The sequence below is a fragment of the Egretta garzetta genome, unplaced genomic scaffold, assembly GCF_000687185.1.
Source record: "Egretta garzetta isolate BGI_Z169 unplaced genomic scaffold, ASM68718v1 scaffold310, whole genome shotgun sequence".
Classification (NCBI taxonomy): Eukaryota; Metazoa; Chordata; class Aves; order Pelecaniformes; family Ardeidae; genus Egretta; species Egretta garzetta.
In genome coordinates this window covers 646,138-672,071 of record NW_009258296.1, presented here as the reverse complement: position 1 = coordinate 672,071, position 25,934 = coordinate 646,138, and the positions used below count along the sequence as shown (strand labels likewise).

Genomic DNA, 25,934 nt, shown 5'->3' with positions numbered 1-25,934 from the left:
TCAGCAGAGGCAGAGCCCTCCCTTGCCTTGGGAAGCTGTTTCCAACCCACCCTCCCCCTTCCTGGCTCCCCAGCATGTCTCACAAGGCTGTGGTGTCTGCGGGCAGCTGGGGGCCTGCAAAGTCAGCCCAACTGCGAAGGTTTGAGCTCAAGGAATGGGAAGACCAGGCAGAAAAGACACGGGGGTTTTGTGCTCCGCTGGGCAAAAGTGGATCTCCACCGTGTGAATGTGAGGCCGTAGTTCAAATGAGCCGTCTCAAAGATCCAGCAACTCCTCACTGACAGCTTGAGAAGGGCCTGGGAGGATGCTCCGACTAGCAACACAAATTAAAAGGCATGCTGCCTTGTGTTCCGTGCTTCTTAGGGCAAGCTGAGTTACAGCACATTCACTAACCTGAGGGAGACACGATTTTCTCTGCTGCAGCCTTACTCTCCATCAGCGGCAAGCAGGTATAGCTGCTGAGGCAGCAGAAACCCTAGCAACATGTGCAGTCACAGCTGTTAAAATGAGGATGGAAAAAGGTTCCTAAGACAAGTTATTGCAGGGTGGCAGTGGAGTGGCCTGGATGCCACTGCAGACAACTAAAACCTGAGGCAGAGATTTCCTTTGCTTATGCAGTACCCACGGAGGCAGGATGGTTTGCAAGTACCAGATCTGCCAGGATGTATGTCAAACTTCTTTTGTCAAAGCAGCAGTACCGCTTCGTTCTTATGTGTTTAATTAGCTGCAATTAACCATGTAAAGTTAAAACTGGGCATGTATTTTTTTTAAGCCGCTCAGGCTGGGCCGTGCAGTTTCCTGGCATGCATCCTGTTCTAGTGGTAAGGTTCAACGTGTCTGCAACAAAAAGGACAAGAATGATTAAATGGAGCAGGGAAGTAGTAATTTTCTCATTACTTGTAGCGGCCATTAAAAGTAATTACAATTTGGCAAAGGTGGTTTGCAGATATAAACAGCCGGTGTCTCAGATGCTCATTGGGAGTGAAAGTTAACAAAAATGAAACACCTGTTCATACATCAGTGCTGCTGCACTTCAGCAGCGTGCAGCATTCCTGGAGCTGTTAAATATGTGTATTATGCCAACAAAAATTTGGCCACATGTTTACTTAAGGCCTGAATGAATATGGCCAATCCCTGACAAAAATCTGATTAAGGTCTTACCTGGGGTTAAGATGACTGACAGCAAGAAGAGCCATTTATAAGAAATCTAAACATGACAAGTAATGTAAGGCAAATAGCCATCATTGAGGCAAAATGGGATTTTTAAAGAAAAAACCTGTGTTCTGACGGGCAGAATGTATTGATTTATTCATATGGTTTCCAGTCCCATGAATGGAGCTGCTCCTGTGAATGGCTGGAACACAAAAGGCGAAGTCAGTGAGTTGAGCTAATGCATGACTTCAGTGGCCACCGTTCTCACGGACTGCGACCCGCCGAGGCCAAACCGGCAGCCTGGCTCAGTCTGGCTGGTCCCGAGGATCTGAGGGAGAGTATTTGGAGTAGCAAAAAAAAATAAAAGCCCATGTGTAGGAATTGTGCAGTGCAAGTCATGTATTTTTCTCTTTTCTGGTTAAACTTCCAGAAAACACAAAATAAAAAGTCGTATTTTCTATTTCCTCTGACCATGAAAAGTAGAGGATGAATTGTAAGTTATCTTGGGACACGTTCGGGCTTTTTGTTTGTGAGAAATTTAGAAGACTTGTAGGGGAAAAAAAAAAAGAAAAAAGAGAGAAAAAAGAAAAGAAACAATGAAAAAGAAAAAAAAAAAAAAAAGAAAAAAAAAAATGAAAGAAAACCCCCAAAACCTAAGGGTTACTGGATAAAGCAAAGGATCGCCAGCTCTGTGGCCCTCAGGTGGATGCTCAGCTGAGCACGCTTGCCCAGGACAAACCACACGGAGGTTTACGATGCAAGTGACTTTGGGCAGATGCTGCCCCATGCAAAACTCGTCCCGCTGCCTGCAGTAGCCTCTCCTGCTTCCCCAGCAGCACCGGGGCCTGCATCCGGGATTGCAGCTGCTAGCACGCTGCCCTGACGGTGTTCTGTCCAACGCCTCCTTCCTTACCGAGCGCTGCAGTTTTCAGGACTCCATGTTTTTATTTATTTTTTGTTCCATGAGGTGGGAAAAACAAGACTCTTTCTCCAATCCGATTTAGGGAGCAACCACAGAGACAGAGAAAGACAAAGGATCACCTCCCAGCTCTAAGCAGAAATAACCTGCACATAAATGGCTTTACCCAAGCATTCAAAGTCTACACAAAATGCTTCGTTCAGAGTATTAAAGGTATAACCTGGTCCGAAACCCAGCCCTCTGAGACACGACAAGGGCCACAGAATCAACAGACAAGTGTGTTACAATTCAGACAGGATTTTAGAATTGGCTCCTGCTCCAAAATGGCCAAATCTGAATCCCCAAACATCCCGGATACCGAAACACCCCAAATTCATGCTCCAGACCAGAATGACTGCCCAGTTGTCCCTGAACGGCTGATCAGCAGACCATAAAGAAGCATTCTACAAACAACCAAGTCCGTAACCAATAAGTTATAATATCTTTTATTCATGTTAGAATTTCTATCAGTGTTTGAACATTAATATTTAGAGAGTTTGTACAATTTCCATCTGAAGTTTAAAATGAGAACCACACTAGATCACAAATGGTAACTAAAACACAGTTCAGAATTGTATGAATATTCACACTCTCTTTCTCTCGTGACACTGTTAAACACTTTCTTTTCTGCCAGGGGGTTTACAAGGAAAAGTGTGCACCGTAATCATATCTCAGCAGTGTTCCAAAACATAATGGTATCATCATTACATATAAACTCTTTAAAAATATACTTCTGTCAAAAGACTTGATGACTACTATGTACACTACAAAAATAAATTTTCATATAAATAAATTATATGGCATAATTTTATCTTTGTAACTGAAATGACACAAACCCACTCCTACCAAAACTGGCAGGCAATGAGACCCAGTTTGAATATTTTTTTCCTTTTAACTCCTTATGCTAAAAGCTACGACGAGTCCTTAATGTAAATGTTATATACTCTTTCCTATTTAACATTAGTAAGCACTCTATACAAATAAAAATCCATTAAACAGTAAAAACATAGCTGTAATAGTGTTTCCTATAGAAATAAAATCCCTGCATCTTGTTTGTTATAAACTGGCATGACAAATACTGTAAGAAAACACTCTTATGATACAAAAATATAAATATCACCCATGATTAAAAAAAGTTAAAAAAAAAAACCAACCAAAAAACCAAAACCCCAAAACTGAAAGAAAACAAATGTTTGCCAGCCACTGAGCTCTCCCCTTGCCAACATGAGGACGGAAGGTGGTGGTCTACACTCTGCAGGCAGCAGCGGAGCGCTCGCCCCCCGCACGGCCTCACCTCAGGAGGGAGGACTTGGGCAGGGGCAGGTAGGCCACCCCGCGGCAGCTGGCCCTGGTCCTCTTCCCTCTCAAGGAAGAGGGCTGGTGTCAGCGGGAGCCCTGCCGTCCTCCTGACACACTTGGGAGTGCACGGGCCTGGCGGCGGAAGGTGGCTTCCAAATTTGTATCATACAGTTTTGTGGCAGAGTTCATATGATCCGAGGTCACTGTGCTGCTAGTGCTAAATGGGGGCCCCTCGTCTCTTTTTGTCCTTAAAAAGAGTTCGTTTTCACCTTAAACAGTGAACTGGACCAGTCGGCAGTTGTGACGTTAAACCCTTAGTGTGCATTGAGACAGTAGCTTATGTATCACGGGAATGACACCAGGCTCTCGCCACCTGCTCTTTGAGCGTTCACATTGGAGATCTGTAAACAAGTGCCTCATATCAAAAGTGTTTTCAAGTGAGCAAAACAAAAACAAACAAACAAAAAAGCCGTGGAAATTTGTGCATTCTAATTATCCCCATTCGGTATGCTGGCAAGGTCTGTGGGCAAAGATAAGCCTCCCTGAAGCCACTGGAGAAAAACACTTTCCCATCAAAGACTTGGCCGCTGCTGTGCAGGCATCGCACTTAAAGAAAAGCCCCACTGCTGCTGTGTTTAGCAATGGAATTACCGGTAGCGTCTGTCTGGCTCTGAACACACAATTGAGCATCTACCTGCTCTAAAAAAACAGCTCAGAGAAGGGCAGAAAAAAAGACGAAGAGGAAGACGGAGACACTGATAACTTTTGTTCTATTATTTTACATTAAGGTTCTCCATTCTTAGGGTTTGTTTCCAACTGGAACACAGACTGTAGCGTTTTTTTCAGACCCTTCACCTGCAGCAATCCCCCTTTAGTTTAAAAATAATAATAATAATACAAAAAGCTAAATTAGTTTCGCAGAGATCCCAGTTTAGCTGTTTTAATTAAAAGTGCCAATGCAGGATGGGAAAACACAAACAATAGAGAAAAGAACACCCCAGGCTTCACATGACATTACAGTCCTGGACCCATCAGAAAGTAGTTCATATTTAAAAAGCGGAAATAGATTTTTTTTTTAATCCTTCCATTTGATTTTTATCACTTTCTATTGACTTCCTTCCTGCCATGAAAATAAGGTGACCAAAGATACTGCTTTCAATACTGTAAGGACACAGCTGAGCTGTGGCTCACCATTGAACAACTCAATTATCCAGCTTCTAATGCCACTCGTAGTTAACAGTATCAGTATCAAAATAAGGCATATGCTCATTGAATTTCTATAACCACCAGCACCTCTCAATATCCAGCACCTTTGGAAGTGAAAAAAGTAATGGTTATAGTGTTTGCACTTACCTGGCACCTTTTGAAAAAAAAAAAAAAAAAAAAAATCAAAGCACTACACGAACAGTAATTAAGCCTCACAATGTTCCTGGGAGGTAGGTAAGTGTAAATTATACCCATTTTACAGAACAAGAAACCAAGGCATGGGGCAGTTAAGTGACTTGACCAAAGTTACGTAAACCAAGTCATTAAGAGCGAGGGAAACCAAACCACAACTCCAAACCCTGACTCCCTGCCTTCTCTTCTATTTCAGTTGGGCCTTTGATGATGGCAGTCCATGGTATACATTGGTAAACACCAACAGAGTTTTCACTAGTGCCTACTAACAGGGAAAGCCAGACTCACATCAGCATCAGTGGGTTTGTAAGCCCACTAAGTGTTGCCATACAGTAAAAGAGAAACTACAGTACACCAGGAACATACATACCAAAGCATGCACACTTCCAGATGCACGCATGGATACACACAGCAAAACAAAACCTGCACACAGCTAAATCTATTTAAGCCTCCCAGATTAACTTGCTTTTCTTCATATCTGCTTATTTTAAAAAGTATCACGCATAGCGTGTTTGAAAGTTAACAGTAACGTTTCATACTACCACAGGGTTGTGATACGCAAATTCAAAATATTTTAAACAGACATGTACCTTTAAAAAAAATCCTATTACATAAGCAATATTTGCATAGAATTATACAAGGAAATTATATAATATTTAAGCAGCAGCAACTTATGCTGAAATTTAAAACTACATTAAGCTTAGTTGTGGCACAGAGATCAATGTACAAAAAGTACAAAGCGCACACAATATTGTCCCCATTCTATTGCCCAGAGGCAAACAACTCCAGATTATACTACTTTACATTGTTCTTTTGTATATTACATATGTGTACATCTTTTAAATACTTAAAGAAATATTTAACAAAATAATACAATAGGTTACAGTAACAGTGAACTGTCGTCCTGATGCAGCATGTCCTTTTCTACAGCTTCAAGCAGTTCTTCTCTTCAAGCAGTTCTGGAAATACAGTTTTCCATCTTTGGCCTCTTCTTTGCTTCAGTTATTACCCTTTACAAATAAAGAGTGAAGAAAAACAAACATGCATTAAAGTTCAAGAAAAATAAACAAATCAAGCTAATCCAAAACTCATTTCATGATTCTTGTGGTTAGTCAGCAGTCAGGAAACGTGGGCTCTGCTTTCATCTCAAGTCATGAATTTCCTGGTAAAGAAATACTGATGCCAATTAAAAAAAATGTGGATGCTTTAATTTCCGAGTTTCCAGCTTTAGACACCTGCGACAAATTCAGTCAAAATCAATGAACACTTCAGGGAGAAATATGCTACATTGAATACTGTGCACAGTTAAGAATCTCATATTACCATGCAGTTCAGCTTAAAAAAAGCTAAGCCCAAGTATTTCCTTATTCTGAGGATACTGTTACTTGCCATGTTTCTATGCTAAAGGCATTCATGCCTATTTGCACTTTGAGATGTTTGGTGAGACATCAAAAAATTTCCATCAGAACTCTCCGCGCGCGCGTGCGCATACACGTAAAATAGTTCTACAACCGAAATAAAACAGCTTGCTGTGGTCAAGCTGTCACTGAAAAGCTCCAAAAAGCAACAAGAGAAAACAGTGATCCACAGCGAAGTAACTATTTTACGCTTCCTCTTTCCCCCAAAAGAGAAAAAGAGAGTTAAAACAGCGAGAAATGGTTTTTCAAGCACAAGCCCCGAAAAGCTTTCAGGGTAAACTCACTTGTTTTCTCCCCTATAAAATTAATGGAAAATTTTCAAGAAAACTAACAGCTTTATTCTTCTCCAAACATCTGCTAAAACATCCTGTCTAAACAGCATGTTTTGTATGTTCTAAACAGCACTGTGTCCTGGAACCTTCTCTTGCCAGCCTAAAGACAGACAACGATTTAGGTATCAAGTGCCACGAGTTCTTGGGTGCGACTGCTGTTTCACAGGCACACGCTAAATGCCCCACTAGGTCAGCTCTACCCTACCCAAATCTGCAGCAGCCACTGCAGCTGCCCCTGGCAAGGGAGAGACAGGCCCGAGGACTCTTCCAGTGCCTGAGTTTCGGGGGGTCTCTGAACACCCCCCGAAGTGCAGGAGACACCTCGCCGAGCAGCAGTGCGCTAAGCATGGTGGGGCCTTCCCACCCCTCACTCAGCCCATCTTCCAGAGGGATCCAGCCCTTGCTACGGACTTCAAGTTCTTGCATGGAGTTTCATTCAAGAGAGGACAACTCTTAAGAGTAGCTGGCAATTTTACACCCTGCTAGGCAATGTTGTCCTGTACGATGTTTTAGAGCATGCCCAACTCAGGGATCAGAAAACGGGACCTATGAACGGCAAACGCAGTCGCGCAGCTTTGAAGATGCTACGCCATGCCTCTGCTTCATATTCCTCACCTGGTTAAGCTGTGACTGTACAACACACTGCCCCACTTTGCAAAGCTCTCTGAAGTAGTTCACACGTGAACCCACTGTAACTTTCAGTGTTGGAAAGCACTACCTTATCGAACCTGACTTCTAGTGCAAAATGTACTGTATTCACAGTGAGCAGCTTTAGGAAGATCAGTGACCAGTAAGTTAACCTAGCCAAAGGAAAGGTACCTCAGGGAAATTTCTTCTCTCCCCTTCCTTTTGATCACACCATTGCCTGGCACAGGCAAAGCCTGCAGCTACAGGAGACAGACCTACCTTACTGTGAGCTGTTGCCAGGCATCCTTTCCTCACATTCAACATCTTGTAGTTCTATAACTTCTACTTTAGAATTTCTTCTTTCACACCGCACGTTGAAAGGCACATGGGGGTCCTCAAATGGCCCGTGGTCAGCTTCATGGTATCCCTCATAGGAGGGAAAGCTCCCTCCCCGAGAGCCGTGGCTGTGCACCGCAGGGTGGACAGCAACAGTCACTGAAGCTGAGGCAGTCACAGTAGTGATAGGCTGGCAGTACGCTGGCCCCGCGGCGCCCGCGGCGCTGAACGCTGGGCTTCTCACGTTATGAGAACGAGCCCTGTGGCCCAAGCGATCCCTATTACTAGGTCCTGAATGCCCTTCAGTAGAAATTTCAAAAGCGTCCCTGCGAGGGCGGTAAGGGGGTGGTCGCAGCCCTTCCCTTGCTTCCCGTTTGGGTTGTCTGCCCTGATGCCATGCCTGCTGCGTGCCAGACTCTGGATTCAACTGTAGCCTGGGGCTCGACTGATGCCTCGTCTCTGGCTGAACCACCTGAAAGAGAGATACACGGTCATGCCTCTGACAAAGCGAAGCAAACAAATCCTATTTTATGCTGAGAACAATTATAATCACGCTGTCCTGGCCCTAACGCCACCCAGGTAATGGTCCGGAGTCTGGCAACTCTTGATTTTTCCAGATAATTTTTGTCTGAAGTTCTTAAAACCTGGAAAGCATACCTTCAGAAAAACAGGACGACAGCTGAAAACACTATTGTAAGCTTCCCACATACTGGTCCATCTTTTCAAAGGGGAAGGGTGACAAGCACTTGCTCTTAACTCGTTCGACAAGCAGAACTGCGGGCATTTGGGAACGGCTCTATTCCACGCAGGGCACACACACAGGATGTTAGTAGGGTAGTTTGTATAGACTGTAGGAATCTGTTTTCTGATGTCTGTAAAAAGCGTGAAGCGCAGCAGCCACATCAGTCAATAAACCGTGACCAACTTCAAATGTGGCTGTGCTTGTACCTATTTCTAGGCCTCTGCTGAACAAAAACAGATCCGCATTGCAGCTCAGCATGCAGCATCAGCAGGGGTAGGAGACAGAGCTTTTTCACTTTCCTTTGAAATCACAGTTATGCCAACCCGGTGGCAAGATGCTACAGGCCCAAGATTTGGTACAACCCTGAAACTGTTTTCTTTGGCTCTATCAATCTTTCTCCCCAAAACGTGCTGTCAGAGGGAGGCACACAAGATGGTGACCCTCAAAGAGCTGTGTGGAAAAGGTCTGGATCTTTTAATCTCTCCCGGTTCTCTCTCTGAGAACAGTCATCGAACAGACTTGAGAGCTCTCTCTTGTGGCTAGTGCCAATGCGATGTAACAGCAGTCACACATGCCATAGACCTCTGCTTTCGTACCATCATTTTACCCCCAACTTGATTATAAAGGAGAGGACAAGGAAAGCCTTTACTCTCCACCTTACACGTTTTGGCACAAAGTCACAAAACATAATCAGCCAGAACTACAAAAGAGCTTTCCACAAAAATAAACAGATTTAAATAAAAAAAAACCCCAACACTCTTCTTGTCCTCCTGCCCGTCAATGTGCGAGCTACTTACAGTGGATCTTGCAAAGACAGGATTCTCAGTGGCTTCCACTATTACTTGATGGACCGGTGCCCCAGGGCCTTGGGTGGCCTCATACTGATGAAGCTCTTCACTGATGCCGGACACTGTGGTTTGAGAGCTGTACTCCGAATCAGAGGAATCTGACCCATTATTTGTGTGCCCGGGTGGCAGTGCAAACCTCACGATGCTGGGGGGCGGCTCAGGAGATGGCGTGGGCAATCTGTTTCGTCCATTGGCTGGAGAAACCTGATCATGACAATGCATTCAGTAACATGCAATTAGCACTACCCTTTTAATCATTAGTGCTTGACACAAATGTTCTTCTGCCAAATACGCCCTCCTATGCCGTGAATCATAGAATCATTTGGTTGCAAAAGACCTTTAAGATCATTGAGTCCAACCATACCTGTCCACCGTTAAACCATGTCTCTAAGCACCTCGTCCACCCATCTTTTATATACCTTGAGGGATGGGGACTCAACCACTTCCCTGGGAATCCCGTTCCAATGCTTCACAACCCTTTCCATGAAAAAATTTTACCTAATGTCCAACCTAAACCTGCCCTGGAGCAACTTGAGGCCATTTCCTCTTGTCCTGTCGCTTGTTACTTGGGAGAAGAGACGGACTCCCACCTGGCTACAACCTCCTTTCAGGTAGTTGTAGAGGGCGATAAGGGCTCCCCTAAAGAGAACCTTAGCATCATTTTTCTGATGAACATTTATACTGAACCGAAAAAAATAATGAAAGAAAAGGAGACAGGATCTCCATCTGCGGATACGTATGTAAACAGGAGTACACAGGTCCTTCCAGGTATCGCTGCCTCAGGAATTGCATGCATGTGTGCATGTGCATGCACTTGCACTTATAAATATAAAAATAACACACGGACCAACCTCCCTCTTCGATAAAACCACCTCAAGCATGTCTATTTCAAAGTCTATTTGCAAAGAGAGATGAACACACACATAATAGCAATGTCTGTGGTAATTAATCTGCAGATATACATTGCTTGAGTAAGGGACAGGTCACGTATACGGTTAGGAATATAACAGATTACACACTGTTCTCAAAACTGTTTTACTAATATTAAAAAAATAAATTCTTCTGAAATATTACTAGTGCTGTATACATACCTTGTGTTTTATTCTTGTATGCACACATACGTATGTAGACACACTTGAAGCATAGCACACTGATTGTACTAATATGTGATAAAGATAGCCCTACGTAAGTGAGTAATTGTGTTAACTGTACAGTAGGTGATGAAGGATCAACAACCAAATACAAATTTGGTGCCTATGAATCCTTTTTTGCTGGATTCGGGCTTTATACTGTGAAGTTATCAACATCTAAATAAAGCTTTCCACCACCAAAATTATTGCTTGAGCCAAGAGTACACTGCAGGGAGGGGTGACTGGACCGGGGAGGACCTTCTGGCAGACCGGTCATGGTTACGAAGGTGTGGTCTGTGGACCACCACTGGTGTCTGTTGGTCCACAGAGGCCTTCCTGGTGGTCTGCTCAGTTAAATATTTTGAGGAAAGCAACAGAGGCAGTGAGGTAGGAAAGAAGGAGGTATGTGTACAAAACAAAGTGTCTTTTGCAGTGTATTGGGGAAAATCCTCACTTTACAGACTAGTCTGCACATCACATTACGCTTTTAAATGCATAAATGATTCTAAACTTGTATCATGTTTGCTGATTGCAGCCTCTAAAACACTTACCAAAAAAACCCTTTAAAAATACAAGTAGAAGAATATCAACTAAATAACAAACAGCACATTTAATAAAGATTAAAAAAACCCCCTAGAGCAAGAAACTTAAAAACTAAAAAAATCCAAAAGAATTTAAAAAATAAGGAGTTTCTAAAAAAGGAGAATGATTAGGGGGAGAGGGGGAAGGGGTGCAGAGATAGTATTTCTTCTGTTCACCATTAATTTTACTGACCTCAGGGTATGGTCCAAAGAATGAAAGAAGAACAGGAAGCAGCACCAATCCATTGAGAACTCCCAGAATGGTTAAGATTGCCAGAACAGCAAAGAAATACCTGAAGTAGGGTTCAAGGGAGTTGGGGGAGAGAATACACACAAATATTGTTAGAAATCAGGGATTACAAATCACTCCTAAATATGTTAAAATAATATATAAACAAAATTAAATCTAAAATATTGCTAACGTTGTACTAAATAATTATACCACTTTCCACATATAGATATAGGGGTTTTTACCTTTTGAATTAGAGAAGCTACATTCCACAACCCAAAGTGTTAGTTGATAAAGGAGAGAAAAAAAATTACATTTGTTAATTTCCCAGAATCTGGAAGCATGTAATGTTATTTATGAATGTGTTACACAAACACAAAAATATGGAATGTGCAGTGAATAGCTGACTGGATTGAAAGCACAAATACAATGAAAAGGGGCCCCCATTAGTGAAAACCCAGTAGAAGCAAACAAATGAAGTGAAGGGTGTAGAATTTAAACAATTTAGCCTAGAAGGAAAAGAAGCCCTCTTCTCCCAGCAGCTAATCCACTGTGAAATGCTTCTGCATCTTACAGCAGAATCTCTAATTAAATCTCCAGTGTATCAGGTAAGGGTTTCCCTTGCTGTTCATTAATCACAACTTTCCGCCTAGAATTCTGTGAGTTCCAGTTTTACCAAATAGCTCGAATTGCAACCTTTTTACAACACAGGAACCCGTTTTCTGCAAAGAAAATGCTGCCCATTCTATAGCAAGCTTCAGCATTGTACTGGGTAAGAGCGCTCCACAATGGCAGAGCTGCATTGCAGACTAATCTTTTGTTGAACAATTTAGCATCTCTGAATACTCTTGTTTTGCGTCAGCCAATTCAAACATAAAGGCTGAAGTACTATGGAAGAAGAGGAAAGTGCACAAGTGGTTGTCCTTTCCCACCACCGAGGGCTAAGGTCTGGGATCCTTCATGAATACCAAGGTAAACCTGTCAGTAAAAGGAAAGCCTTGCTAGTTGGTATTCGGCACAGCTGGGGCTCAGACTAAACTTAAGGCTGTGTTGTAACTAATGATTTCAAGGACTCAGTCTTAGTAAATTCCTGGAGGAGAAGGCAAAGGAGAAGAATGGAGGGCAAGTTTGCTGCTAATGGGTCTGCTGATTACATTGTCTAGCTGTGGCAACAGATTTTACTGCCTCCTCATTTCCACATCTGATCAAATGTATCAGACTCCTGGAAAACTACAAATATCCCGCTATTGTAAACATTTTGGAATTTCTGATCTGCATTAGCAAAAATCAGCAAGCCAATCTGCTCTACTAACATAAACCACCAGAACTTTATACTGGGACAGAGATCAACAACAGGCATTAAAAACACTTGCATCTCATCCATCTAACACTAGCATAAACAGGAGGATTATAGCTCTGACCACTTGGTGTATACAATGTCTGTTAATTTACTTAATCTTCCACATTGCTGGACTAATCTATCGCTTTCCGGAAGTTTGGGATCTTCTTCACTGACTATAACAACGCTCAGGCTCCCATAGTTTATTTTATTTTTTTTTTAAACTAGGCAAACTAAAGTCAGATCATGCTAGAAAATGAGAAACTGATGGCCAAAAAAAGTAAAATCAAGTAAGTTGAAAAGTTGAAAGGCTCATTCTATAAACTGAGAGAACATCCAATCCAAATTTGGTGTGAAGGACTGCTACAATCTTCCATTTGCTATGACACAAAAATATGCCTGCCAAAATCTCATCTGTTACATAGGGAAGTAGCACACCAGATGTACCCCTCTAAATTTAAGGTTAAATCTATAAGTAATCTATACGTCCAAGTGTTCCAACCCTTACAAGATGAGGTCCTAAAAGAGTAACTTTACCTTATTTCTTCAACATCAACAAAATGAAGTAAAAAATACTGACTTGGGAAAAAAAATACAAATTCTATTTCAGGACATGCAGTATCTGTATAGTAATAATCCTCATGTAGGTTTTGTGAGGTCTAATTGCAAACTGCCTGCCTTCTTCAAATCTCTTACATACATAAACAAAAAACCTTGATGAGATTGAACAGCCATTCTCTCAGTTCCTGCCTCTGACATGTTGTTGTTCTTGTTGTCAAATGGATGTCAGCTAAGTCTAGTCATCTATCCAGCTTATGTCTACCTAAGTAGTTAAACCATCTTCCAGAGCATTATTTGGCCCAGTTCTACCTCAGCTCCATTTTAGGGCTTGGAATAAATTATTTTTATTTTTTTTTTTGGTGCTGTAGTTTGCCACAAAGAACCTGTGTTATTTCCAAGATTAGCCATTTTGCAGAGCTCCACAGGGTTGTCTGGAATAGAATAGGATCTGTTTCACTGCACTTCTCAAATTCCCCCCAATGAAAAACTCGTTTTCCTCTCATACTTGACAAATGCACATTCTTAATTAAATTCACAAGGAACAGTCCGCCTGTAGTTCTAAACAGAAGGGCCTTCAGGCTTTGCTTTACAAAATTTTAATACGAGGTTCTGTGTTCATACTTATGGTTCCCCAGCTCCCAAACAGGGCATTTTTTTCCTCTCCCTGTTACACAGCGCTGTAAACCTCACATGACAATAGAAGGAGATGGCCTGGGAGAGCCACTTGCAGCACAGTGGCCACACAGTTGTAGGTTCACATGTCCTTTGCACGCATTGTGCATTCAAGAAGTCTGGAGGACCTGAGGCTAAAGGTCAAACCCACCTAACACTGGGCAATACCAGATGCTTTGAACTGACTCAAGCCCAGAATCAGCAAACCACGCTGAAGAGGGCCATTTTTGTGTTCTTTCATGCTGGGCGTCAGATTTTCCTGGAACCGATTTTAAAGCCAGTGATGGAAACACTACCGTGTCTAGTATGTAACAAGGAGTTAATAAAACAGAGGGAAAGCAGGACCATGATGCAAGCACGCTTGACACACTATGCATAGTAATGAAATGACAGTTATGCCGAAGTGACTAAAAATTAAAAGCATACTTATTTTTATTTTAAAAAGAAAGGCAAGATGCACACAAATGCTTTACCTGACAATAAAATCGAACTCTGATCCTGCGAGCATTAAGACTCCAAGCAGAGTGGACACAGCCCCATCCAGCACTGGCGCAAACATGTGTTCCAATGCAAGGACAGCCCTATGGTTCCTGTCTCCTATGGCAGTTAAAAACGCCTGTAAAACAATTAAATCCATTTAATTAAGATGGATGCATACAACCTTCCAAAGAGCCCCTCTCATAGCACGCACAGTTTTTCACCAGGTACTTGCTTCAAACTACAGTTTATGAAAGCATCTCTACAGCTGGCTAACCTTCAAGAGAAGGCCTGATTCTGCCGTCATGCCCCATAGCTGCTGCTGCAGTCACACGACCAGAGTAAGCACTGATTGCAGAGTCAGACCACGCTAATAATGTTTGCAAACAACGCCTGCTTGTGCCAGCAGGGTTTTGTCTCTACCTTTGCTTACTTCCACCTGCAAAGAACTCATTTCATGGTGAAAGCACTTCAGGTGTCAAAACTACAGGCCTACCCCTCCTCGCCCTCATGGGACCACGTCTTCCATGGCCGCCGTGGGAAGTTTACTGTGAAAACAGCCAATACTGATGCGGGCTTTCCCACGCACTTGCCACAGACGAAGGACCAGTGGCTCCAGTTCAGGTACATGGTAACACCCACAGCAGCGTTTATTAGCACATCAGGCCCATCTCTCCCTTTATACAGAAGTGTCTGTTGGTACAGCGCATCTCTTCTTGCTGTCCTGAGGCTCAGTAAGCCTCACACAGTAAGCGCCCAACTGATGGGAAGTTGTCAGTGTACTCAACAGGGCTGGTACAAAGTTAACACTAGATTGTGTGCTGCTTTTTTTTTTTTTTTAAACACTTTATTTCACTCAAAATAAACATTTTTGCAACTTGTACTACTTCAAAGCTAGCAGGCCTATACATATGAAATTGCCTTAGGAATAGTGCTGGACACGGTAGTGACTGAGCAACAGCACAGCTAGTGAAATGCCTCTCTCCCTCCAGCTCCCTACTGAACAAGCTGCATCAAGAACACTCAAATGCTGTTTTTTCACATGAATTTGTCTTCTCTGTATACGACAACGGTTTAAGAAGACAAGAACCTGGCTGATCTTCTTCCTGCTCTCTATTCAGCAAATTTTCTACTCCCTATTAAGATGTGAGCTCAAGCAGCTACCTTCCTCTTGGTCCCCAAATTTAAGTCTCTCTTCTCTAGTGGGTGATTTTCACTTATCTGACAAATCTGGGATGAAATTAGTCAACATATTAAAAAGTTATTCGGTGCATCAAGCAGACCAAAAATGGGTACACGTGGAGTGAGATTCCCGACCCTCACTACTGTAGGTAGCCAAACCACATATTATCAATCTTTAGTACTGGATTAAAATGGTCTATGGAAAATTAATGTATCCAGGACATTTTATATTCCCATATACATAAATGGATGAAGAATCCCCCTCAGGGTAAAGACAGCTGTCAATAAGACAACTCACATGAACAGGAGCTATGGGATCTAATCTACAAACATATTGAAAAGTTATATTAACTATATGCATGTAATTACAGGATGCATTATACAAGAGCCTACTAATGATTCAGCATTTATTTGCAGAATTAAAAAACTGGGGTCACAATTCACAAGTGATAGCAGAGAACTGAGCCACAGGTGGACTGTGAATCACTCTTAAAACAAGTTCACTTACATTCTGCATCAACAGTTCCAGCATTGCCTTCTTTATTTATGCAACAGTGGTTTGGCTGTTTATATGCAGGAAGTGCTGCTGCCATCACCTGAGGTCTACTAGGCGCTCTTTTACTTAAAGCCTATGTTTTTGACTCCAGAGTCAGTGTGAAAAAATGCAATTTTCAGTTTGCTTGGCATTTTACCTTCAGCCACAGGTGACTTTTATTTTTATGTACATATATCTGTATGTGAAGTCCTGTAAATTAGTTTCTTCCCATTTAGAAACAAATCAGTGTTTTGTCCTCTTTTCTATTCCAGATTTCCTGTTTTAAATCTTCAGTTCTAAGAAACTGTCCTTTCTCTCGTACACCATTAGTTTCTGACACTTCCCAAACTACTGTAAATCCTAGCAAACAGGTTTACCTCCAAAAGCCCAACTATCCATAGCAGTAGGGGAAAAAAAGATGTCACCACTGCAGGGATCCAGCTGCTCCTCTTTAACCTTACCCTACAATTTTTTTTTCTTAAAATTCTTCTTTCCATCCTGCCACTTTACATAACCCAACTCTGTACATCGTCTACAACATGTTCCCAGTATTTGGCCATCTCCAGTGTGCTAAGATCCCCGTTAGTTCTCTCTTTTTCACTGTCACCAGATCCTTTTAGCAGTCTACCAGTCCTCCTTTTGAGTCTAAAAAGCCTGCTGCATTCCCATCCAGCCTCACCACTACTTTCCAGCCTCCTCCCTTCACTTCTTTTTTGGATTGCTACAGTACTAATATACTAGAGATTATAGCTGACTACAAGCCCCTCCTCCCTGAAATTATATATTGACCACTCATCCTTTCCTACTTTTTAATACAGTAAAATTCAAATCCATTAAGACAATGATATTCTTAAACTATTCTGAAATATTAATTAGAATAGCCTTATAGGAAAATTACTTAGGCTGAGTGTGCAAAATGTCAGAAAGATCAGTGCTGATATTGTCAAGTGTGAACACAGAAAAATAGCCCTTTATTCTTTGTCACCAAATAAAGCAAGTTGAGTTTTGTGTATCTTCAACACCCAAAATGGCCCCCTTGCAAGTGCACTGCTTTTTCTATGCATTTTTGCACAGCAGGTTGACTAAGCTGGGTAAGTAAGTGCACTCTAGATTTGGACACTTAACCTTGAAAATGTTGAAAATCTTTATATATGACATACTTTTTTCCCCTTTCTGCTCCTCCTCATCACATCAGAAAACTATTCTCCTACAGACTGTATGTTTGTGACCACTATTAATAGCTGATGGGTTCTGAAAAGAAGGTGCAGATTTTTCAAGTGGAAAATTAATCCAAATACATTCAAATTTTAGTGGTCCAGAGATATCAAATCACACTACATGTGATTCTGAAAATCATCTTTAAAGGCTTCTCTTCCACAAGATATACATGCAAGAGGGAACAAACACAGCACTCAGGCACCAACAGTGAGGCCACAGACAAGGATCAGGAGAGTCTGGACTGAAGTAAAGTGCATTAAGAGCTCGTGTTTTGTCTGTATATTTGCATCACTTGGACAACTGGATACCACAGGTAATGCATCCCCCTCCTGGGGGACTGAGGCAATAGTAAGGAACTACTTCATCAAGGTCAGCTCTGCTCTATCAAGACAAACCAAATGGCGCCCTGTGTGTGACCAATTTCCTTCTGAGAGTTGTGTCACTAACTTAGGAGACTATGGAAGGATTTGTGATCCTACCATTGCCACCGTTTTACTGTAAAATATTTTGAAAATGCTTCCTGATTTTACGTACCAAAGCAACGTGAACAGTGAATTCCACGCCAATGCCAACAGAAGCAATCAGGATAACCACAGGCACTGCACTCAGCTTTATTCCAATTAGACCCATCATGCCAAACAGCTCCACAGTCATCAGAGCCAGCACCACCACCTAGATGATTTCAAACAGCTGTTAGTAACTCCTTATGCTCCAGACAAACAGAGAGAAAGATATTTCAAAACAACATGGCTACTTGTACAACATCTCCTCAAAGCCACCCTCTATTCCCAAAGACAAGACACTTTTCCTTGTTTCGTTGTTCTCAACTTGCTGAAAAGCCAGTTTAAATTACACTCCTAAAAACCAGTTAGCAAAAGCATCACTTTTGTGTTGGTTACAATTTATCAATGACCTGAAAAACAATTTATTCTTCCTTACCATGGGTATCCCCTAAAACATGTATTTTCTCTCTTTCACCTGTTTCTCAGACAATCCTTCCAGAAAAAGTAACTTTCAACTACCTGTATTGGAATTCTTTTTGTAGAACTGCAAATGTAAGTGAGGATGACTACTACGAGTAGGTTTAAAGCCCAGAAGAAAGTGAATGCCATAATCAGCTGATGAGTCTCAGGTTACAGAGGGGCTCTGAGCTTTTAAGACACTTGGAGGGACTGACACAGACAAAGTGAACAGTTAAATATTAACAGAAAGCTTTTATTTTTCTTTCATCTACCTTGTAAAAAAAAAAAATTGAGGAAAAGGGAGGGGAGGAAATGTGCAGAATCAACTTTAAAAGTTGCTAAAGCCAAGCAGGAAAAAAAGATAGACATACTTATAAAAGCAATGGTGGACTCTGAAAATAAATGCCTTTTCCAAGGGAAAAAAGTATGCACTACAATAAATGATTTTATAAGCTAATGAATCAAGAGTAATAACATAAATTGCTTGATTAAGTGCTATGAAAAATATTCTAGACTAAACATTTACCTTTTAACATACCTGTCGTTTAAACGTACATTACAAAAACTAGTAACTGTTCTATGCTTTTCTACTTCTGGCATTTTATAAACCATACAATAGTTTATGGAATTTAAACATAGGAACACCATCATTCACTTTAACTTGAAAGTTTACTGAGAGGCTTATGGTGCCTTGCAGAAAGCATGGAGGAGTATTCTCTTCAGTTTATAATTTTATGGCTCTTTCTCCTCGATAGCTCAGTTACGCTCTTTCCACAGCGTGTAGCCTACAACCTAACCATTTCAGTTTTTTTCCAGAAAGACTGCATTCAGAAATCAGTGGGGAAATTTACGGGCAAGTTAGTCACAAGCAACTGCCTTGAAAAATAACTATGTCTGATAAAAGGGGAGAAGGAATAAATAATTAGAAATAGCTTTTAATATTTAATAAAGCTCTTAATTTTCCTGTGTGTCTTTATTTCTCATGTTGGCATGCATCTAAGCAAGGGCAAAAGTTTATGTACCTTTCTAAGAAATCTTTAAAGCTGTAAAAAAAGTGGCCAAAGGATTAAGGTTATTAAGGTTTGTACTTCTAGCATGAACCCTACCCCCTCAAGTTGAATAAATATGTAATGAATGATGCAATATACATACTCCACCAGAGGCCCAGACATAAACAAAACCTTCCCGACTACAGCAAGAGCTATGCTGAAAGGAATTTGACTTCAACAAAGACCCTTATAATAAACTTACAATGATCCCAGCCGTCCAGGGGTTTAGGAGGAAGAGGGCACACACCAGAAACGTGCAAGCCAAAACCACGCTAATGGATAAGAGGAGCCAGTGACGAAGCCCAATGTACTGCTCCCAAAAGAGAAATGGGTAACCGTTCGGGTAGCTGGCGATCCCCAGGCTGGTATAGTTACTACAGATAGCTCTCACTTTCTCGATAGCCTCCACGAAGTCAGAAGTTTCACGCAATCCATTGAGGTAGAAAGGAAACTGGGCATACTCTATGGGCTCAGCTGCTGGAACTAGAAAGGGGACAGCAGTGTTAAATGTGCGTTTGGAAAGAAGAGGAAAACATGATTAACAAAACACTGTTCTCCACAGGAAAATGCTTAAGGGTGTTGAACTTAAATTCTACTTCTTTGGGACAAGTGACATTTTAAAAACTCCCCAATAAACTGAAAGCTGAAGCAGTACAGAAGATTACTGTATTTTATCATGCAGTGCGATGGGATGAACACAGTCTACATCAAGTCCCCAAACAAGTCTATATAATTTAACAGAAGTGTTTCAACATATGTATTTAATCCTTATCAGCGCTATAGTGGTTTTTACTGAATACCTGGCCAAAATTCCCTAACTGCAATACAAAGCAGAAGATCACATCATCTTCCATGTTTTGTCCGAATGCCCTTCTTTGACGCAACTGCAGTTCCTTTGAAACCAAAGGTCATTTCCCCAAGATTAACTGAGGTCCACTGATACAAAACTAGAGAAAAATTAAGTTCAATCAGGCCTTTTGATTTTTAAGATTTCCATTGAATATTTTGAAAGTCAGATTCAGAAATTCATGTTCACAAATGGGAAAAAAACCCTAATATAAAAGTAGTGGTTTACTGAGGAAAAACGTTATTTTTTATCCTTTATTAATTTGACAAACCAACACCCTCCACACTTCTTTTTGAGCATAATTCTAAGTCTACTGTATGACAAGAAAAAAAAAGTCCTCCACAACAAGCATTTTGTTACTGCCGTTGTGTGTTCCAGACCCTGCAGGGTCATTCAGTTGACTTGCTAAACATGATTTGCCCTATTATAATCTCAACTATAAATTAAGACAAGACTTGGCTGACTGCCACAAAGCTCTAGGGTTCGGATACACTGAAGCACAGCTTGCTGGTTACCCAAGCACATTTCCAAGTGCACCAGTCCTCCCCTACATGCCCTCTCCCCTTCCCCGCTGGTGTCCAACTAGCCATCCCCTCGATACACTGAAAGCTGAAGCAAAGCAATGCGAACTGGCATTGGTGCTCAGGAAAACAGCAAATGGCACAGAATGGGACTGCTCCCCTATCTAAGTGGCTCTTGTACCGTATCAGTGTTTGTAGCCTAAGAGCTAACTTGGTAAAATTCCCTTAGTTATTATGAATTGAGGATATCAATTCATAATAATGACATAATCTCAGTGATGAAATTTCAGAATGACATAGGCAGGAACTTCATGCAATTTCCAGGTTTCCCTCACAGAGTGAGCTATGAGACGACACTAAAAAGCAATGCTTACTCTAAGTTTTTAGAGCTTTAAATGGTTATAAAACTCATTTTTCAACATGGTAAAACCCTGCGGCAGTGCCACGGTTGCAACGGTGCATGGGTCTCCTAAGATCAGAGTTGCACCACATACTGTCCTGTTCACACTTCTGTGCCCTGTGCAGCATTAGCCAACTGCAGAGTTACCGGTTCTTGAAGGAAGGAGGGCGGGGGGCACTTACATAAACTGTAAGACATTAAGATGAAATGCTACTTACTTCTCAGTCTTGTTTCTGGCATATAGTCTGCTTTGTCATGGACCCACTCTGGGCGGTGAGGCCGTATGTTGGCTTGTGAAGCGGCGTAGGCCACAGGGTCATTGCTAACCCAGGCTGTCAGGTAGATGTAGAAAGCATTTGGGTTAATGATTCCATCCGCGTCCACCAGACGCTGTTTGGTCAACTGCAAAATGGAAAAAAATTAGAAGCCTTTCAGAATGGTTTTGGTTCACGGGCTCTTGCTGTAGAGATCTCAACAAATGGTCTCAAGATGCAACACGTATATAGGAGGGCAAAAGTAAAGCAAAAGAGTATGAATCTTCACTTGAAGTGACTTTTTGGTGAACTGTTATTTGACAACGACAACAAAAAAATCTAAAAAACTACAGTGACAGTAGAAAGTGGTTATTTATAAATGAGTACTCATATAATATTTACAATAACCACTAAATCAGCAGACAGTTCCAGAATAGACCGAACCAATTAAATCTGAGTTCTGAAAGCCTGCAGCCAAGAGTGAAAAACAACCAAGTTGGAGAAACATATTTGAAGAAAGGGAAAGAAAACCTGGCAAGAGTCCCTATACACGTCTGTGTGCAGTTAACCTCTGTTGTTAACACTGAAGGAAATGCCACCCAGTAAATGGAGGAGAGCTATAAAAATAAAACAACATCTGTATAAATTTTGCTAACACTTGCCTCCTATGACCTATGTATCCAGAAAATGTCCAGCATCAAGAAAGCAGACGAGTGCCCTGTGTTACTTGGGTCACTGTGGGCAAATGCATCTGTGGGGTAAACAGCAGTGGTACACTTCTAGGGTTCTGTAGCCAAATCCTGCACAGCTAGAGCTCTGACAGAGAACTCTGCGGGTGAAAAGTATTACTGGGTTTTTTTTGTTTTGTTTATTTAAAATACTGGCTCAGCTCCAGTTTCAGGTCTTTTTAATGAAATGAAAAACAACAGTGACAGCCGTTTAAAAAAAAAAAAAAAGGCCAAAAAAAAAAGCTGGATTCCAAGGATCTGGATTCAATTAGTCCACAGGATATGCAACAACTGTATGTCTTCAAGCTGTCTCTGGAACCGCACAGTACAGCACTCAGCCCCTGTGGGTGCACCACACTTTTCTCCCTCCCAGGCATAGGAAATTATATCAGCAGCTGCAGTCCAATCACATTTGTTCCACAGAGTACCTGGTACACTCCGCTAAACAAAAATCTCACTGAAGGTTTTCTCTTCAACTCCCTTTCTTTGCTTAATTCATAGCTGGAGCTTCATTCAGACCTGACAACATGCTGCATGTTGCTATAAAGCAGTGTGTTTTACACTCCATAGTAACTTTGGACAATGTACTCCGTAAATCTGTCACCTTTAATGCCAGGAAAAAAAGAAAGACAATAAGCAGATCTGCCAAGAAGCTCATTAGAAAGACTATTTTTCTGCCTGGAAGCACTGCAAGTTGATGATGATGCTAGGACAGGAGAAGTTTGGTTATTGCAGAATCTCTTCTTAGAGGTTCGAAATCTAACTTTAGTGTAAGGAGGCAAACCTAATGTGTTTCCACCTACCAAGGACTACAGCAAATATATTCATATGCTGCGATAACCTTCCAAAAAAACCCTCAGATGTATTTCATTTAGGCAGCTCAAACAACTGCTGTTCTTAGTTCTACAGCAGTATAGCTGTATTTAGTGGTGATGGTAAAAGAATATGATGCAGCATGTTAATGATTTCAGTCCCCTTCCACTATCATTCATCAACATCTTTTTTTAAATGTTACGTTTTGCATAAATAGGTAGGAACTAACCAAATAATTGCAAATGCTAGATTCAAAACCACCGCAAAGAACTGTCAACGCTATAAGGCAATCTGATTCAAATCAGAACCAGCGCCACTCAGGGCAACAAGGCTAACGTTGGCTCTGTCTGGCACAGGACCAGACAGACCATCCATCTACCTACGGATGTGGCAAAGCCTCTTCCACGACTTCAGTGCAAACTGAGTGCATCTGACAGAGGAGCAGCATTGAACACATGCCAATTGGTAATAACCAAGGGGCAAGCATTCCCAGTGTTGATTTTGAACGCTTTGCAACACAGGCCAGACTGCAGCTAACAACTGCCTTCAACAAAGTCAGCGAGGCCACGTAGTCAGATGTAACTCAGGCATTCAATTCATCAAGATGAAAAAAGAGACTCTTTGCATCTCCCCCCACTCCTGATGACTTCTGTATTCCTCTATAAACCAGTATGGAGTCTGATACAGTACCTGGCTGATGTCAATGGGCTTTGCTCGGTTGCCTGTTTGTACCAGGAGTTTGTAAGCTAAAACAGCATCATCAGATCCATTTTTGTAATTGTTGTAAGTGATCTTCCCCATTTCCCAGTCACTGTCAAATGCATCCTGAAGTCCTGAAGAGTTAAGGGAGGTAAGGGGAAAACAGAACAAGTAGGTAAGCAACTGCTCTTAGAAACAAATTTCAGCAGTAAGAAATAACGACTCCTTCTCATTGCTGAATCAGGAAGAAAATTATCTACCTGCTGCCTCCTACATTTGCGGCTCCTTATTCACTGTCAGTGTGTGGGAAGGTAAAGTACCAGGTGCATGTCCAGTATTTTGCCCAAAAATAAGGCAGGGGAAGCCAGAAGGTACAAGGGAGAAGCCTCAAGAGCCTTCCCGTGCTGTGCAGACCAGCAAAGCTGAGCTAGCAAGCTGCAAGTGCACTGTGCACCAGCATAAACCAGCTTCCCCTCAAAGCAAAGAGGAGTTCTTGGATGGGATTAGGACTCTCTGGTCCTGCATCCTTCTCAGAGCCTTTGAGAGCAACCTAGCGCTCCACCTGGAGAAGTCTATGGGGAAGAGTTGTGACTGTCTAGAATAAAAAGTGCTTTTCCTCATGAACCGCAATTCCAGAATCATCACACTCCAAACTCCATAAGCATATTTGCATTTATCACCTCTTTCATATGCACCCTCCTCAAAAGAAAGTTAAGTCTTGCCCTGACCTGGTAGGTGCCAGAACAGTAAAGGGCTGAGTTCAGCCCTGATCCGACTTCACTGCCTACTGTGGAGTTAAAACCAGAGGAGGCATTTAGTCCATTATCTAGGAGGGAAATGCTCTCTGTACTCCCCTCTGCCTTGCCAAAACCCTGGCCAAGTGCACTGGGCCACAGAGGAGGACACACACCACTCTCATTAACTGGTTTGGGCTACCGCAGAGCACTGAGGCAATAGCTTCTACGATATAACCAGAAATTCCACCACAAGGGGGAAAAAAACCCCCACACTCAAAACTTTCAACTTCAAACAGCAACTCAGCTGCTCCTCGAGCACAGCGTGAGTGAACACGGTTTTGTCAATTTGTTCCATCTGTTCAACTTGTGCAGCTAATACAAGTCGTGGGATCTGCTGCCAGCACATGTAAAGATCACAGCCAACACCTATTCAACTCTCAACTGTTATTTTCCTCTTTGCCACCCTTCAAGGGGGAGGGAATACCTCACAGCACAAATTTGGATCAGATTTAGCACAGGAAGCCACAGCCCAGCACAAGGAGGCTCTGTGCGAGCAGATGACAAACAGCATGTCCAGGGAAGGGGAAGGAAAAGGCTGGGGGAGTGGCGGCGGGGGAAATTACCGACCCACCTTGCAGCTGTGCTGAGGGGCTGTAATGAAAACCATCACTACTGATCGGGTGGGTTAGCTACAGCTGTACAGAAGAGAAAATGCACCCGTCTGGCACCGCCTCCGTGCTAGTGTACCCGCTCCCATTTGCAAACTCACCCACCCTTCCCTTAGAAGACTGCCTCCCATGTTGTCCTGCCAAATCGTACCCACTCGTGAAGCCAATGGGCTGAGAACCAAGCCATAGAAGAAGCCTGCCAGATCTCCAGCACCTGCCCGGGAGGGTTTTCTGGCACCACCAAAGGACTTCGAGGCCCCCTTTAAAAAAGCGTTGCTTGCGGGTGCCCTTGGAGAGGGGAAAACATCACTTAGGGCATGCAGAAACACCAAGCCTGAGCCAAGTTCTTCAGCTCCGTGTCAATCTCTCGGGAAGCAGCCAGGTGAGGGCATCTGTGCTATCATACCAGCCGCCTGGAAGACGACTTGGGAAGGTTAAGAGGAGGCTGTCAAAAAGGCACGTGGGAAAGGAGGAGGCCACCAAAGAACAGCTTAACTTCTAGTAGAAATGGCTCCCTTCAGTTTTTTTTGCAGGAGAAGCACACAGATTTCTGTGATGGGACAGCATGTAGGGGCAGAGCTTTTGGACTAACATCCAATCCCAGTCAGGGGGCTCCACAGACACACCACAACAAATACATCCATTGGCACGTGCCATTACCAATTTGTGGGTGCAACGTACATCAAAAAAAGGGCATGTACGTTTTAACAGTACTGCAGTGGGTGAAAACTCAGCTCCCTCGCATCTCCCTCCCTCCCCTCCCCTCACAGGTTTGGTCATCCCTCAAACCCTTTTATGTCCTTATTCCTCAGCTGGCTTAACCACGTCACGCTCTGGGTGATTTTACTACTGACCTTGTTAGAACTGAGAGTCTGAGGAAAGAACACCAAGAAAACAGCACTGGTGGTGCTCAAATTCTAAAGAATTCAAAATGTCAATAATTAAAATTTCCCATAACTCTTGAAATTAATAGCAGAGTTGCTGCTTTCAAAGCAAACTACTTCTGCTACCAACTGTTCATGCTAATGATTTCGAAAGACGTTTCATCTTTCCTAAGTGGGATTGATGAAATGTTTCTGGGCAGAAAGATAAAAGTTAACTTGTTGACCTCTTTCTTCAGAGAAGTTAGAAAAATTATGGGAATTTAAAAAATCTTATATATGGGATTTTTTCATATCAGCAGTCACTTTTGCTTAATGCTTCAGAAGAAAGTGAAATCCTC

At 42.2% G+C, this 25,934-nt stretch overlaps 1 protein-coding gene across 6 annotated transcripts in view; it reads right to left on the bottom strand.

Annotated features, from left to right (window-relative positions):
• Window positions 1-2,584: 2,584 nt before the first annotated feature.
• Window positions 2,585-25,934, bottom strand: part of PTCH1 (patched 1) — a 70,024-nt gene continuing 46,674 nt past the window's right edge. For all 6 annotated transcript variants that reach the window (XM_035893802.1, XM_035893812.1, XM_035893798.1 and 3 more), the window contains 9 exons: window positions 23,299-23,441; window positions 21,032-21,215; window positions 19,248-19,528; window positions 17,569-17,706; window positions 14,096-14,238; window positions 11,015-11,114; window positions 9,060-9,314; window positions 7,464-7,992; window positions 2,585-5,817 (listed from right to left, as the gene is read on the bottom strand). In XM_035893802.1, coding sequence (XP_035749695.1) covers window positions 7,465-7,992; window positions 9,060-9,314; window positions 11,015-11,114; window positions 14,096-14,238; window positions 17,569-17,706; window positions 19,248-19,528; window positions 21,032-21,215; window positions 23,299-23,441 — 1,772 coding nt within the window. In that variant the 3' untranslated portion in view covers window positions 2,585-5,817; window position 7,464. The remainder of the gene's footprint in view (window positions 5,818-7,463; window positions 7,993-9,059; window positions 9,315-11,014; window positions 11,115-14,095; window positions 14,239-17,568; window positions 17,707-19,247; window positions 19,529-21,031; window positions 21,216-23,298; window positions 23,442-25,934) is intronic.